At 47.0% G+C, this 16,442-nt stretch overlaps 1 protein-coding gene across 3 annotated transcripts in view; it reads right to left on the bottom strand.

Moving 5' to 3' along the window:
• Aff1 (ALF transcription elongation factor 1) overlaps positions 1 to 16,442 on the bottom strand; it is a 170,808-nt gene that overhangs the window by 92,356 nt on the left and 62,010 nt on the right. Inside the window, exon 1 of one of the 3 annotated variants that reach the window (XM_052735559.1) lies at positions 14,081 to 14,405. The exons of the other annotated variants lie outside the window; for them this stretch is intronic. Coding sequence (XP_052591519.1) covers positions 14,081 to 14,097 — 17 coding nt within the window. The 5' untranslated portion in view covers positions 14,098 to 14,405. Of the gene's footprint in view, positions 1 to 14,080; positions 14,406 to 16,442 lie in introns of those variants that run through there. 3 annotated transcript variants of the gene reach the window in all.

The raw sequence follows: 16,442 nt of genomic DNA, 5'->3' as shown, positions 1-16,442 counted from the left end.
GAGGGAGAAAAACTATATTCCTGAACTTTAGTTAATGATATACATTCTAAAATATTTAGGAACAAGTATACTGACATACATGATTCAAACCAGTATAAAAAAAGTAAATATATGAATAGTAGGCTACAATGACCAAGACATGAATTCATTGTAAGAACATGTTGTCACAATCTGTAATAGAACTTTCTCTTGTCAAATTCCTTCAACTTTCCTGAATGTTTGGAAGTTTTAGATAGCCCTCAGGTGAGTTGTCTCCATCTCTCCACGAGACTCTGCTCTCTAGATCCAGCTTGCGATTATCTCAAGCTCTATCAGAAAGGACAGTTTAGAAGCTCAGGCCCATCTACCAGATTTACAGTGAATCTATACAAGGAGAGGAAAACCGTGGCCCAGAGCGTGTGGATCTGTGCATTCTCGGTATCTGTGATCATCATGTAAACTGGCCCTGACCTAAAGCCTTTCAAAGGCTTACTCTGGCTTGGTTTCAGGAATATTGTCTTTCTGTTTGCTTTTGACAAGTGTCTTACTGTGTACCCCAGGCTGGTTTTAAACTCTTGGTGCAGAGATCACCATGCTTGGCTTTGCTTCTGGGTGTAGCTCCCCAGGGAAACCAATGATCCAGGACAGAGCCTGGCTTCAGTTTCCCGAGTTGCCCTACCCCAATCTTGTTTTTAAAAATCATGGTTTTCCCTAGTTGGGAATTAGGTGTTTGTGAGACTTCAGAAAATTAATCCTCTGTGGGCTCAGGTCCTATTTCTCCACCTTCTGATTGGCGCCTCTAAAGAACACCAGAAGTACACTTCCTTCTTAATATTCCAAACGGCTTTTCCTGCAAGCCCCACTTCCAACACACACACACACACACACACACACACACACACACACACACACACACACACACACACACACACACAGTGAGCTTGGCCTGGAGCAAGGGGTGGAGGCTACAGTTCTATTTATCTACTCTGTGTCAGATCTCTCTAGCCAACAAGTCCCCATTTTTCAAAATCACTTCATACAGGTCTGCCTTTCAAAGTGCCAAAGTTCACCATTACAAATTATCCTTAAAAACTTCTCCCCCCAGGCTGGAGAGTTGGCTCAGTGAGTGAAACACAAGGATCTGAGTTCAAATCCCCAGCACCCACGTAAAACATCAGGTGTGAGGGACAGAGGGGGAGACAGGTGATTCCTGAGAACTTGCTGGCAGTCAGCCTACCTGAAAACGGCAAGCAACTCCGTGGGAGCATAGCTGGAGTGAAATGAGATGCCACGCATGACCGTGTTGAAAGTACTGTTGCCGTTTTCTCAATCCACGGCAAGAGCAAACAAAGGCGCCCATGTTTCCACTACTCTCTGGTGACACCGAGGCCAACAGGACTTGTCCACTGTCTCCGAGACAGACGGACGATGCCTGGCTGGTGATTCAGGAGTCACTGGCACTCACCTTTTCCATCTCACGAAAACCTACAAGGAACATCGTAACCCTGATTCAAGTTGTAATGTTCTGAAAAACAGGATGAGGTTTTCCAAGTTTGTGAGAAAAGCAGCCCATTAAAAGGCCACAGGTTTCCTGAGAGAGCTCTCAAATCCATCTGCAAAGACACACACACAGCAAAGCTCCATGAAGATTCTCAGAGCGGGAGCCAGAGAGAAGCTCAGTTAAGGGTACTTGTTGCTCTTGCAGGAGAAACCAGGATTCTGTTCCTAGGACCCACATGGTGACTCACAACCATCTGTAACCAGAGATCTGATGGCGCCTTCTGACCTTCCTGGGCATCAGGCACACACTTGGTGCACCTGGATGCAGGCAAGACACCCGTAACACATAAAATGAATACATCTAATTGTTTTTTTTTAGTTCTCGAAGTATTTTCAGCAAAAGACTAACACTAAAGAAGGAAGCTCAGTCTGTTGCCCAGTCAGACAGACAGCCACAAGACAGACTTTGATGGCGGCTGTCAGCCAAAAAGAACAGGCACTTTTGGGGAGGGGTGCAGAATGAAGGTTTGTGGGAACAGTCCCTCAGCTTGTAAACCAAGATAAAACACACATTTAAAAACAAACCAAAACAAAATTACCTCAAATCTTCTGAAAGATACAATACTATCCAACGGGTAATTTAAAATTCATAAGCCAAGAATAGTAACAACTGTCTTCAGCACTCAGGAGGCTGAGGGAGAGAAGGAGGGGCGAGCTTAAAGCCAGCCTCGGCTAGAGTGAGATCTTGTCTCTAAGAGGAGGAAGAACTGTTACTGATATCTGTGCATCAAAAATATTCATCAAAAGGCTAGGGAGACTGCTCTTCCAGGACTAGGGTGAGTTCCCAGCACCCACATAATACACCCATCTGTACCTCCAGTGCCAAGAGTCTCCTGCCCTCTTGTGGCCTCTGTAGGCACTGCACACATATGGTGTACAGATATGATGCAGATAAAACATTCATACAGGTAAAATAATGATAAAAGTTTGTTGTTGTTTTCATTTTTGCCACAGGGTTTCTCTGTGTAGCTTTGGCCATCCTGGAACTCACTCTGTAGACCAGGCTGGCCTCGAACTTAGAAGAGATCTGCCTGCCTCTGCCCCCCCCCCCCCCCCCCCCCCCCCCCCCCCCCCCCCCCCCCGACTGCTGGGATTAAAGGCGTGTGCCATTACCACCCAGCCAATAATAGCTTTTAAAAAGACATTTCATCTGTATTTGTAAAGTGATTAATGCCCCATTAGTCATATGAGCCTTTTTACTCATGTCTCAGGCATGGCAGATCAACATACAACTTATAACTTACTTTTTCTAAGACAGGTATGTTGTACAATTCATCAAATTCTAGTGTCTAAAGATAGAGAAAAACCGCCTTTAATCCCAGCACTCGGGAGGCAGAGGCAGGCGGATCTCTGTGAGTTCGAGGCCAGCCTGGTCTCCAAAGAGAGTTCCAGGAAAGGCACAAAGCTACACAGAGAAACCCTGTCTCGAAAAACCAAAAAAAAAAAAAAAAAAAAAAAAAAAAGATAGAGAAAAACCATTACTTTTATATGCTTGTGAAGCATATAAAAAAACAAAACAATCAAGGAATATGCCACAAAAGGTCCAGAACTAAACACATTCCCTTGAATAGAACTGTGGGACAGAATAATCGGGAGATGAGATGATCAGTGGGAACTCTGCAGCAATTTCGCTCAGCCGGAGGGTCAAAACTCCTGCAGCAGTTACTTTTGATCACCTCTTCTCAGGAAGTCACAGAACCCTCAGAAAAAGCTGCTTCTTCCTGTGACACTTTCCAATGTTCCGCAAAGCTCCCCTGTGGCCTTTAAGTAACAGAAATAAATTATCTATAACCTCATAAAGATCTTTTGAGAGGTGAAGGCTATCTGTCAGCCTACTTCCCATGAGCAGTTCTCAACATGGGCTTCAAGCTTTGGTACTCAGTGGCCGGGCTAACTGACCTGACTATCTAACCCAGCGGTTCTCAAGCTGGCAGCTATGACCCCTCTGAGGACGGAGGGACCATTTCACAGGGGTCACCTGAGACCTAACCTGGCAGCAGTCCTGGCCACAGTCTGCATTTGTTTTATTTGCTCTTTTGTTGGCCGGTATCTGATCTCATAGGGATGATGGGCTGTCCAACTCAGCGCCCTGCACACGGGTAACAGAGAAGCATAAAGCCAGGGCTATAGAGAGGTCCTGTCTTGGAAAAAAAGAGGGGGAGGGAGGGAGGGAGAGAAGGAGGAAGGGAAGGAGGGAGGGAGAGAGGGAGGGAAGGAGGGAAGGAGGGGAAAAAAGGAAGGGAGGAAGGAAGGAAGAAAAGCTGTACATCATGTGGGAGTTGTGGTCTTAAACTACATAAATTAAAAATAATACATCTTCTAACAATCAAATACAAAACTGGTCACATCTCACAGTCATTCCTTTCACAGCCCACACAACTATAAAGATGACAAATAACTTCCAAAAAGTTAACTAAAGTTAGATCTGCTAAATTTAGGCTAGAATGGACAAGTCATTGGAGCATCAACTTGGTAATTTCTCTAAAATAAAAAATAAAAAATTAAGCACAGCTGTAAGACAGTTCACGGGATGAAGGTAAGTAAGGTGCTGTATAAGCCTGGACCCTGAATTCAATTATCTCTAGAACCCAAGTGGAGGTTAAAGAACCAGCTAAGCTGCCCTCCGCCGCCCTCACACTATGGTGTGAGTGTACACATACACACACACACACACACACAAAATCTAAAAATAAGTATAAAGTGATCACAGAACCCATAAACTCCACCTCTAAGTATATAACTAAGAAAAAATAAAATATCCTCACAAAAACTTGCAAGGAAATTTTATAACATTTCTAATAGGGCAAAAACCTGCAAACAAAAACCTGTTCACCCCAACCCACACTGCAACCGCTATTCAACAGTAAGCACGACAGAATTACATAGACTGGACCATAAAAGAACCTCAAAGATTATCCGAGTGAAAAAACCAGACCCAAGAAACCACAACATTCCGTTAATGAATCCACATATGTAAAATGCCCAGAAAAGGCAATTTTACAGACAGAAGTAGGCTAATGGTTGCATGGGTCTGGGAACTAGGATTAACTGTAATTGACGTAGAGATCTTGGGGAATGGGGTAGGGCAGGTCACTTTTAAAAAATCTTCAAAAACTCGAATTCTCCTCCAGAGGAGCAAGATGCTGAAGAAAGGAAACCGGTCAAGGGAAGAAGGTGGCCCCAGCCCTGGTCCCGGTCCCTATTGTGAAGAAACAGGAAGCCCAAAAAACTGGTGAGTCTTCAGTTTAAGAACTTCAGTATTGGACAAGACATCCAGCCCAAATGAGACCTCACAGGCTTCGTCAAATGGTTCCACTACGTCCAGCTGCAGTGGCAAAGAGCTACCTGTCCCCTAAGTGCCTCCAAGGCCCCCCAGTTCTCCCAGGCCCTGAAGAATCAAACAGCACCCAGCTGCTTAAACTTGCCCACCAGAGCAGGCCAGAGACAGCAGCAGAGCGCAGCAAGAGCGGCTGGCCCAGGCTGACAAGGAAACTGCTGGCCAAGGGGTGGCCCCCACTGAGAGACCACCTGTACATCAAGGTGGTCATGACCTTGCTGGAGAACAAGAAGACACAGCTTGTGGTGATCACAGGTGATGTGTCTGTCCATCAGGCTGAAGATCTTCCTGCCCATCCTGTGCCACAAGATGGGGGTCTCTACGGCATCACCAATGGGAAGGCCAGGCTGGCCCAAAGGAAGACGTGCATCCCGTTGCCTCCACATCCGCTTACTCAGAAGACAAAGGGCCAAAGACAAAGGTGGAAGCCATCAGGGCCAATTAAAAGGATAGATCAGCACTGTGGCCACCATGGAGCCAACATCCCGGGTCCAAAATCTGTGGCTTGCTTACCAAACTGGAAAAGGCAAAAGCCAAAGAACTCAACACTAAAGTGGATTAAATATGCACTGCTTAGTTTTTTTGTACGTAAATATAACTTTAAAACTTGCCTTTGTGGTGCTGTGGTGGCACACACCTTTAATTCCAGCACTCAAGAGGAAGAGGCAGGTGGATCTCTGTGAGTTTGACACCAGCCTGGTCTACAAAGTGAGTTCCAAGACAACCAGAGCTGTTACACAGAGAAACCCTGTCTCAAAAAAAAAAAAAGTACAATCTTCAGAAACCCACTGATGGTCAATGCTATGCCACACTTATCAGTGAAGGATGGAGAAATGACTCTTAGTTAAGAACACTAGCTGCTATTCTAGAGGACATGGGTATCGTTCCCAGCACATATATGGCAGGTCACAACCGTCTGTAACTTCAATCCCGGGGGTCTGATGCCCTCTTTCTAACCTCCGTAAGCACTGCACACACACGTGGTGCAGGCAAAAAACCCAGACACGAAAAATAAAATATGAATGGGGGCGAAACATAAATGAATTGTGTAGTTTAAATGAGTGAACTTTACAGAAAGTAGCGTACATCTCAATGAAGCCCTTTGTGTTTTACCAGGACCGAACAATCATAAAATGTGACTTGACATAGGAAACAGAAGACTGAGTGGCAGCCAGTGCCTTCCTGGAGCTCAAAGTGCTGTTGCCTCTTTAGAAAAATGGAGAACAGCACAGCTTGGTGGCGAAGCTCTCCCGTCATGCACGGGAGGAGGTGGAGGTGGGGAATGCTGCCATTTCAGCAGCAGCAGGGAATATAGGTGACCACGGAAGAAATAAAGCTTTACACTAGACACGGAAAGTTCCAGAAATTTAAGAACTACAAATTCAACTCAAAGACAAATGAGCCTGGAGACTACCGCTTCATCCTTAGGCCAACGTGATGGCTAAATGAAAATAAGGCATTTCTAGAAATAAAGCCCTTGCCATGCCACGGAGTCACACAAACAAAACCACACACACACTGGCAATTTACGAATTTATGTGGTCTTCGTCTTTTCGGTCTTTCCAGGCAGGGTTTCTCCATGTAGCCCTGACCATCTGGGAACTTGCTCTGTAAACCAGGCTGGTCTCAAACTCACAGAGATCCACCTGCCTCTGCCTCCAGGAGGTTGGGTACATAGTGTTTTGAATAGAGTTAATGAAGACATGGCCTATGTCTAAAAGGGGAATGGAAGGGATGGAAGACACAGGCTATGAAAGGAAAACAATTCCTGAGTGCAATGGCAACTCCGAGTTACTGGAAAACAATATGCAGTAGTCCAGCTCGAGTTAACTTTAAGTCTACACATACCATTTTATGAGCCAACATAAAACGATTTAAAAGCCAGCATGTTGTCTCAGCGAGATGAATTTCTTCCTTTCAGGGAAAAAAATTAAAACAACATAATTAGAACACTGTGGACTCCCTTTTAATCAATGTTTTGGTAACTCCAAACTACCAGGAATGACTTTGTTACTTAGAAATACCTTAGTCAGCTAAAAGACTAAAAATAAACAGTTTCTACCAAATTGTTGGTTTCTCTGATTCTATGAGAACCGGCTGGCTAATTTTACAGCATTTTTCCATACATTTACCTGCACAGTGAATCAGATACACCTGCATTTTTAAGAGAGCATGGGGGGAGGGGTGCAGCTTTAACAAACAACCCAGACCCACTACCCAGGATGAATGTCACGTGGTGACTGTGGTCTGTCGAGGCCACAAAAACATGTGCACCAAATCAAAATTTAATTACACTGCACAGTGCCCTTGAGTTGTGCTCCATATTTCATCGACTTCTGCTTCTGACAGGGTAGCTCCCTGAAGGAGTGCTCCCAAGACCTGAGAAGTTACAGCCCCTCCTCCAGTGCTTCCTGAATGCTGTTACAGGAAGTGACATGTGCCGGTCATTTTGACACTAACTTCCCAGTATCAGTCCTGCTTAGAGTTCCTTACTGAGGGTCATGTGTTCAATCACAGGACACCAAGGCAATGCTTTTGTCTGTCCAACAAACACAAAACAGCTTTCACGTCGGGTTCATAGCCTGTTCGTAGTCACCAGCGATTCCCAGCTGTGCAGCTTCAGCCGGGCACCTGGTGAACTGGGGTGGGGAGGGAGTGGATGGGAGTGTGGCTAAGTGGTACAGGAAGAGAGCCAACCGGACAACTAAACACGAAGGTCCTTTGGAAGCAGCGATCCCTGCCAAGTGCTGCATGACCAACTGCTGTCCCTGCCGGTCCCCTTCCTTCGCACTTAGACTGTCGGCAGCAGTACCTCTAGCATTAATGTCTCAGTGACCGAGATCAGTATGAACATGGGTTGAGGGAGTTCGTCTACACTTTCTGCTATTCTGTTCTGGGATTGGCAGGAGAGAAAATGTATACCTGAGTTACATCTTGAATACAAATTTAACCACACTGCCTTTTTCATGACCTCTTCCTGTCTCACTAACCAGTTCACAAAGCTGATATGTGGGCCCCTGGCCTGGGGCCAGCAGAGTTCCACCCTGGCTCCACCCAGGACCTGACCAATCAGCAGCTCTGGGGGAAGGGAAGCCACACTGGTGTTAACAAGTACCTTGGTGATTCTTGTGTTGAGCCAAGGAAGAGGACTCACATATCCTAAAACATTCCTTGACTTCATGAGTTCAGCTGCCAATCCAGAAACAAGCAATACTGAAAGACAAGGTTCTCGGACAGAATCAACACAGCAAGTGATGAAGAGCCCTCTCTTAAAGGACCCCCAGCCAGCAGCACTCCAAACACCACTCCTGTGAGTCACAGAAGCGGATAGACTGTTCTTAGTAGTTTTCAGTTGTGGTTGAACTGTGGGTGTCCTTTAAAAAGATAAGGCCTAATTCTAAAATAAACACAATTTAAGTGTCAATAAAAATATTTCTCCCTTTGTTTACTTCTGCTCCTTTGGACAAGATAATGTCACTACTGAGACTTTCTTGTTAATACTTTAAATCTAACATCAAGTTCGTGCCCTGAGACTCCCACAGGCATTTAAGCCGGTTAAATTAAAAGCAAAGCTAATAAACCAGCACAAGACTTTTGGGATCCAGTGTCCACCAGCTAAGCCATTGGGTTAAGCTTTAACCCTCAGCAGAGATAGGAGCGAAAGTGCGCCCGGGAGGGGCCGCCACACTCTGCAGACACCTAGAATTCAGCACTCAGGACTAAAGCTAATCTACACATTTGGTTCCCTGGGATATCAGATGCAAAACTATAAATTTTATTTTTCTACTGAGTCTAAAATATAAACTTCAACTGTTACTTTTTTCTCTTTCTCACAATGCAGCCCTGGCTGTCCTGGAACTCAGAGTACGAGGATTAAAGGTACATGCCACCACACCAGGCCAATGACGCTTCTGTGTTTGAGGACACCATGCAGTCTCCCTATTCTACTACTTCGAGAAAAACCAACACATGTTATGTCTATCATAAACTGAATGACAACAATCCAAGACAAAGCTAGACTCCCACTTCAGGGAGTAAAAAGCAGCTCTAAGTTATACAGAGAGCAGTAAAATGACGACTGCACCTGCAAAGAAATTATAGTCCAGCTCTAGAGGGTCATGCAGCTGAACCAGGAAATGCCAGTCCTGAGGGGTACAAACTGTATTTCCAAGACATTTCACATTCTGAACTGAAATGCACTTATTTGTTGAGTCCTGAAAAACAAATGAATTGGAGAAGCCCCCCCAAAAAAAACCTGAAAAAACTAGATTTCTATGCAAAGGCAGTTGGATTGTGTAACGCTCCAGAGCTAATCAGCCATGTATTCCCTTTCTACAGCTTCTCAGTCACAAGTCAGTTGGAATAAGAGAAAGAAATGATAACACCAAGATAGAAATGTCCTGTCGGCTCACATCCACGGTGGAGACTGTTTCCTGCCTGAATATACTGGAGATTTTAACAACTGTTGAGCAGCATTCATGGACTCTCTCTCCTTCTCACGAGCGCAGGTCCATGCGACATGGAACAATTCATGCTAAGCTGCAGAACCACCTAGATCTCTTCAGAGATCATTTCCATTAATTTTGCCAGACAACGTCCCCATAATCCAGCTGACTTTAAGAAAGAGTGAGTCATGGCTCCTGCAGTCTTTGTCTTGGAAAGAACTAGACTGTGAGTCAGGAAGCTTGCAGGGCTCCCTGGAAGAACTAGAAAGTAACCCCTGAAGACCTGTCTGTGTCTCCTGTCACAGACACCATACATAAAGGTACCATGGAGGACAGTGGGGACCAGTCAGGGGGTCAAGGACGGCACACATCCTCCCCTCCAAATCTCTTCCTTGACTACACTTTCCCAATAATTATCCTGTTTAATCATGGCTACTTTGCATTCTGGGTTTTCTTCCAGGTAATCAGTGGCTCCCCGGTGGGTGGTGGAGGCCCAGGGTGGGGCCAAACTGGTTCTGCACCAGTTTGAGTGCAGTCTTCTACACAACAGGAACAGTTTCTCTCTAGAATCAGAGAGAGCCGCTAAAAACTAGCTTTGTATCAAGCTTGGGAACAACGTGACTTTCCATCTTTATTGACTTCTGGGGCTTCATCAGCACTGATGAGTCAAAGTTCCAAAGGGAAACTAGTCACCTTTGCAGTGCCCGGAGGGAAGGCTTCCACCACCACATGCAATTCTCTCACAAAGAGTAAGTTCAGCACTCGGGAGGCAGAGCCAGGCGGATCTCTGTGAGTTCGAGGCCAGCCTGGGCTACCAAGTGAGTTCCAGGAGAGGCGCAAAGCTACATAGAGAAACCCTGTCTCGAAAAACAAAAAAAAACAAAAAAAAAAAAAAAAAAAGAGTAAGTTCAAATCCCCCATGTCACCCAGACACCCTTCCCCGTTCTAAGTGTGGGCCTGAGTGACTCTCATAGCACAAAGGACTGCCCTGGCTGGTCTTGAACTTGCAGCTGTCATTGCAACTAATTCCCAAGTGCTGTGATTACAGGGTCTATCATTGAGCTCAACACAAGGAGGGTTGTATAACTGATTAATTCCTTATGATAGAAGATAGGTATGTATTCCATCCTAGAATCCATGGACTGCTTCAGTGGAGGAATGGGGGTGTTGGAGATTCAGACACATAACTCCTCATTCTAGCATTCAGCACTGTCTCTCAGCATACAGGAAGCAAGCACTCTACATAGGACAAGGTCCAATGCTGTCGAGTTTACTAATTTCTATAATTCCATAAAGAACAGTCTCCACATAGAAGAGACTCTGTAACCGTTTCATGTTGAAGAAATCAAGCTTCTACCAGTTCTCTCCAGGAAGTGTTTTCAGGGTGTGTTATGTTTACAAGTTCCAGAGAAAGCTGACACTGGACTGAGACATAGTATATGCCCTGCTGTGACTAACTCCCAACTCTCATCCTAAATAAATCAATTTCTGTTCCAAGTAATAGTTAACAAATGTCTTCCATTTCTAAGAAATCTACTACTACCAAACACAGTGACACATGCCTTTGAACCCAGGAGAGGAAGGTGGATCATGAGTTTGAGGCCAGCCTGTTTTCCATAGTGAGTTCCAGGACAGCCAGATACATGAAGGAAGGAAGGAAGGAAGGAAGGAAGGAAGGAAGGAAGGAAGGAAGGAAGGAAGGAAGGAAGGAAGGAAGGAAGGAAGGAAGGAAGGAAGGAAGAAGGAAGGAAGGAAGGAAGGAAGGAAGGAAGGAAGGAAGGAAGGAAGGAAGGAAGGAAGGACGCACCAAAAGCTAACACCAAAGCAAAACAAAGATTAATAACCTACTTTCAGGATTTGGTAGGAGGAGGAGCATATAATCTTGGTTTCAAAGCTGCTTGTGAGCCCAGAAATACTGAGCCATCACTCACAACTGATACAGGAACACCAAAAGAGAGCAACAGTGTCCTGCCTTGAGGAGCCGCTCAGAGAAGGGACCACACAGCCCATTCGATGAGCATGAAGTCAGGAATGGCTGGTTCCTACATTCACTTTCCCTGCTGCGGATCCCCAGGTTCCCACCTACAATTGTGTCTATGCACATTGAAACTACTTGTGGTAGGTTTGTTGGGATTTTAGATTTTTATTGTTTGTGTTTCTGCCCGTATGTATGTGTGCTAAGTGATGCCTGATGTCCAAAGAGGCCAAAGGGTCACTGGATCCCCTAGTTTTGTCTCTAGCTCCAGATGGTTGTGAGCTGCCTTGTGGATGCTGGGAACAGAACTTGGGTTCTCTGCAAGAGCAGCCAGTGCTCTTAACCAAGGTGGTTAAACAGTGAGCTGTGTATCTCTAAGTCCAATGAGCCTGACAATCCAAATTAACTGTCACACAAGCAAACAAATCATCTACGTGACACGTGTTCATGGCCTTAGCAGCACAAAGAAGGCTTCAATTTCTCTTAGCACTTCCCACAGAAATTTGGCCTGACTTTGGGGTTTTGATGAAATCCAAAAATAATTTGAATCTTTTCCATACATCCTCTCTTTGAATCTCAAAGATTATCTACTCTATCACATCGCAGGATGTCTTCACAAGCTCAGGCTACACTCAAGGTGTAACTGAAGGGATATTTACAGTGTGGCGTGCACTCTCAACATGCACGTTAAGAAAACAAGAGACAAGGGGCTCTTGTAGTTTTGTCTCTAGTTCCAGAGCATGTGGCCAGGCCAGGTATGGACCAGAAATAATGTATGGACCTCCTATTTTAATTTGCTAATACACTGAGCAACCACACTGACAACTTGGATTATAACATCTTGCAGCAGAGCAATCCTAGCAGAAAGAATTCTATGAGCTCTTATAGTGAGGCAAAGCTAGAACTGAAGAGGTAACAGTGAGGCAGGGAGTGCTATACTGTAGCGGCTAGCCAGTCCATCTGAGTGCAGGCATGTTCCACCTGTGTGACCTTGGGAGCGCTACACTGTAGCGGCTACCCAGTCCATCTGGGGCAGGCATGTTCCACCTGTGTGACCTTGGGCAAGAAACACCTTGGCTAGGCCTCAGTTTCCTTAACTACCAAATGCAGATAATAAAGCACTTACCTATTTAGGTGACCAGAGAGATAATCCAATTACAGCAGTCAATGCTGCCTCTGACACACACAGTATCCAATTTATCCAATTTATCTTTTATCTCATTTTAGGTCTGACATTAGTTTAAGGGCTCAGGCATTTTGGAACAATCAACTGGAGTTCAAATCCCCATACTGCCAATGTTAACTATTTTACAGAGGTACCTTCACCTCAGGTTTTGTGCCATGGGCTCCGGAGGCAGTGTGATCACTAATGGCACTGTCAGGGTATCTTTTAGTACAAAATCCATTAGTTAAGAACACAAAAGAAACAAATTATGTAGGAGACTACTTATCAAGATGTATCATTGACAAAGTAATGGTGTAATAGCAAAGAAGATAAACAGTTCTTAATTTCAAAGAAGTGGTAAGTAAATGTGAGAGATTTAAGACACCTGTAGTAACTGTAATGGCATTATGGAAATCTACAGTTTCTGCTTGTACCAAGAGCTCAAGAACTGGCAAAGTAGGGTTTGGAGATATAATCCATGCAAACAAACATTTTTATAGACACAACTTCTGTTCCTCTACCCCTTTGGTCAGTTAGGAACCCCTACCTTCAAACACACAATAAAATGGAGGCAGAAGTTAAGCTGAGTTGAGAATATTACATTTGTTCTTAAAGTAGGCATCACTCAAGACGTTTTCTATTTAGAAGTTATTTCCTTCCTAGAAAGTTTTTATCTCTTAGAAAAATTCAAGTCATATCGACTCAATCTCTAACGTTCACGCATCTACTACTGCTCTCCACGATCCGAGTCTTCAGGACTAAAATTTAGTTCGGCTCAGCTTCCAGATCCACCTCCAAGTCACTATGCTGCATCCAGTGGGATACTTGAAGAGCCTTTGCACAACTGTAAACCTGTGCAGCCACACTACTTTCTGGCACAAGTTTTAAAATGGTACGCCTCCCGCGTTTCCGCGACCACCAATTGCCGTCACGACCGAAATGCAACGACACTTAACAGCTTCAATCTTAGGCAATCACCGACGCGAGGTCAAGGCTTCTAAGGTTCCTTTCAAAACCTGCAAACCCCGGGGAAGGCAGGACTCGGGGTCCTTGCGGTGCACAGTGCTCCTCTGACAGCAACTGCGGGTCATTAGCCACGCTCCCTTTCACCAACCGAGCGCATTCCGGCCTCTGCCTACTCAGCAGATTCACTCTGGCAGCGCCGTTTTATGTGGAATCGTACATTCTAGCAGGAAAATCTTCATTACTCACCAGGCAAATCCTCCCCCACCCTCTCCGGGGCGAATTCTATTTTCCATGAAGTGTACTTCCAAGTTTCTTTTCAAGACACCAAAGGAGCAACTAGGAGACCCACAGAGGAGCGCACAGGGCACGCCAATGGAAACCCAGGCTCCGGCAGACGAGTGAAACCAACTTCACTTGCCGAAAAGTAACAGTTCTTTGAGGCAGAAGCCGGAGCTTTAACTTGAACCTTAACTTTTCGGGCGGTCCCTCTGCACCCGGTGGCACTCTTTACTGCCTGACACTCGGGGATGAGATAGCAGGGACCCAGCGGCGGCTTCGTGCGGTCCCCGCCCCGGGCCCCTCCACCCGCGTCGCCCCGGCCCCGGCCCCCGCGGCCGCTCACCGGTCCGGGGAGCCCCCCGCGCCCGCCTCACCTGGAGTGGGCTGCCATGGCTCGGCTCACACAGCCCGGCGTCCCGAGTCCATCAGAGCTCTCGCCCCGCGGGGCCCTCCGCCCGCGCCGCGCTCCGCATCGACCGCAGCCGTCGGCGACGCTGCCCAGCGGACGCCCCAGCCGCGCGGACGCTCAGCTCCCGGCCGCTGCGTCCTCGGCTCCGCGTCCTCAGCGCCGCCTCCGCCCCCCGGAGCCTCGGCTCGCGCCGAGCCTGACGGACATCCGGGCACCGGGGGCCGCCGGGCGAGCCGCACTTCGCTCGAGCCCGGGGACCGGCGCTGCCCACCGCCCCGGGGCACTCTCGGGTCCCTGAAGACCACGGGGCGCGTCCCCGCCGCCCGCCGCCGGCTCCCCGCTCGCAGCCCGCTCGCACTTCGAGGGCGAAGCGCGCGGTCCTCGGCTCCCCTCGAGGTGCCCGAGCTCGCCGGGACCCCCCCGCGGGCGCTGCGGTGGTACGGCCCGCCTCCTTTTAAGGGCAGCGCGCTCGGCCGGCGCAGCCTCCAGCCCCGCCGTGTGCAAACGCGCGCTCCGGGGACCCCGGCACTCCGGCTGGGACCTCGGCGTCCTGGAGCCGCGGGGTTGTGCGGGGAGCGGGCAGACGAGCACCGCCCGCGCTGCTTCTGGCCGCCCCTGCGGGGCTCGCCATCGGAAACATAAGGGATCCGCAAGCAACACTGCTTTAACTTTGCTTTCAGTTTTGAGTTTAGTACTCCGAGACATGTGTTTACACAACGACTTCCCTCTTGGGGCAACATGCGGATTACACAGAAAACAAGCACTCGGGGAAGTCCCCTGACAAATTAAAAGAATTGCTTCCCTCCCATAACAAAAACCGTGATGCAAAACAGCGATTCAATAAATGCCCGAAAGTGCAATCGAAATTGCGTCCAACTCAGACATCAGGAAAGGCACCAAGCCTTGCCTGGGAAGAAGCTAAGAACTACGATGGGCAGAGAGGCAGGGAAAGACCTCGGCATCGCCGAGGACCAGCTTGCTGCCGGCGCAGGAAAGCCTTAAGAGTAATGCCGACCCGACACTCTTACCCAGTGCGCTCTCTTACCCGGTGCGCTCCCGGCTCGACAGGCACTCAACGCGGTATACTGCTCAGGCCACTTGACAACCCAGTTCCTAAAGACTAAAAGGTCCGGCACCCAGACTACAAGGCAAGGTCTCTCTAGACAACCGGGAGTCCCCTGTCAGGTCAGAACCGCTTTCAGAATAACCCAAGACAACGCTGGCTTTAGTACGGATGGTGGGGAAAGAGACCGACACCTTCGGGGGAATCAGGGCTGAGGGGGCCAGTGAGGCCAGTGGCCACTGCTTTCTTCACACACATTAGTGGAGAGCACGTGTTCTTTAGGCATGCCCTTAACGAAGTAACTAGTCCTTTCACTAGATCTTAAGTGAGGTTTCTTTCTTTTCTTTCTTTCCTTCCTTCCTTCCTTCCTTCCTTCCTTCCTTCCTTCCTTCCTTCCTTCCTTCCTTCCTTCCTCTTCCACTTCCTCCCCCTTCTTTCTTTGTGACCAAATGGAAAGTGCACACGAAGCACTGTTCTGAACTGGGAAGCACTTGTAAAAAAGTGAGCTAGCTGCAACCTGAACTAGCTGTGTTTTCATGGACTACCCTGTTTCCTTGAAAGAACAATTCACAAACTTCTGACTTTGGCATCTGGCAAGTCTTCGAAAGAAAACAACTGCCCATGTTCATTGCAAAAGATAAGCTTAAGCTTCCAAGCTCTTGGAGAAACTTTACAAATGCCACAGTAAGTGAAACAGTTTCCCGTGCTCAAAAGGTGTTCCTGGCAGGTCATGGTGACAGTGAATGATTCAAAAGACCTTCCTGACTTAGGGAGCAATGGGTTCCACATGACAAAATATGATGGTACAAGATCGTGCAGGAGGGGCTGGAGAGATGGCTGGGCTGCTCTTCCAGAGGACCCATGTTCAACTTCCAGCATCCAAATCCCTGCTCTTAACTGTAACTCTAGTGCCAAGGAATCTGAAGCCCTCTTCTGGCCTCTGCAAAAATCAGGCACACACCTGGTGCACGAACACCCACACAGGCAAAACTCCCATACACATAAAAATAAGTAAATAAAAATTTAAAAAAAAATCATACATGAGTAGGTGAAATATCCTCTTGAACGCTTGAGAAAGATGTTATGAAAATATCTTCCTCAAAGTACCGTGGTTCATACCAACAAGCTCAGCCACCTGGGACGCTGAGGCTGGAGGATCAAAATTTCAAGGCTCACTTAGACTTCATAGAGACAGCTCATGAAATAAAACACACAGACATATCCTTTTCTGTATAAATCAGGAAATATACATGTTATATGAAAA

The sequence above is a fragment of the Peromyscus californicus genome, unplaced genomic scaffold (genome assembly GCF_007827085.1).
Source record: "Peromyscus californicus insignis strain IS unplaced genomic scaffold, ASM782708v3 Scaffold_13__1_contigs__length_99412109, whole genome shotgun sequence".
NCBI lineage: Eukaryota > Metazoa > Chordata > Mammalia > Rodentia > Cricetidae > Peromyscus > Peromyscus californicus.
Note: the sequence above shows the minus strand (reverse complement) of the source record. Positions and strands in the feature narration are given on the sequence as shown.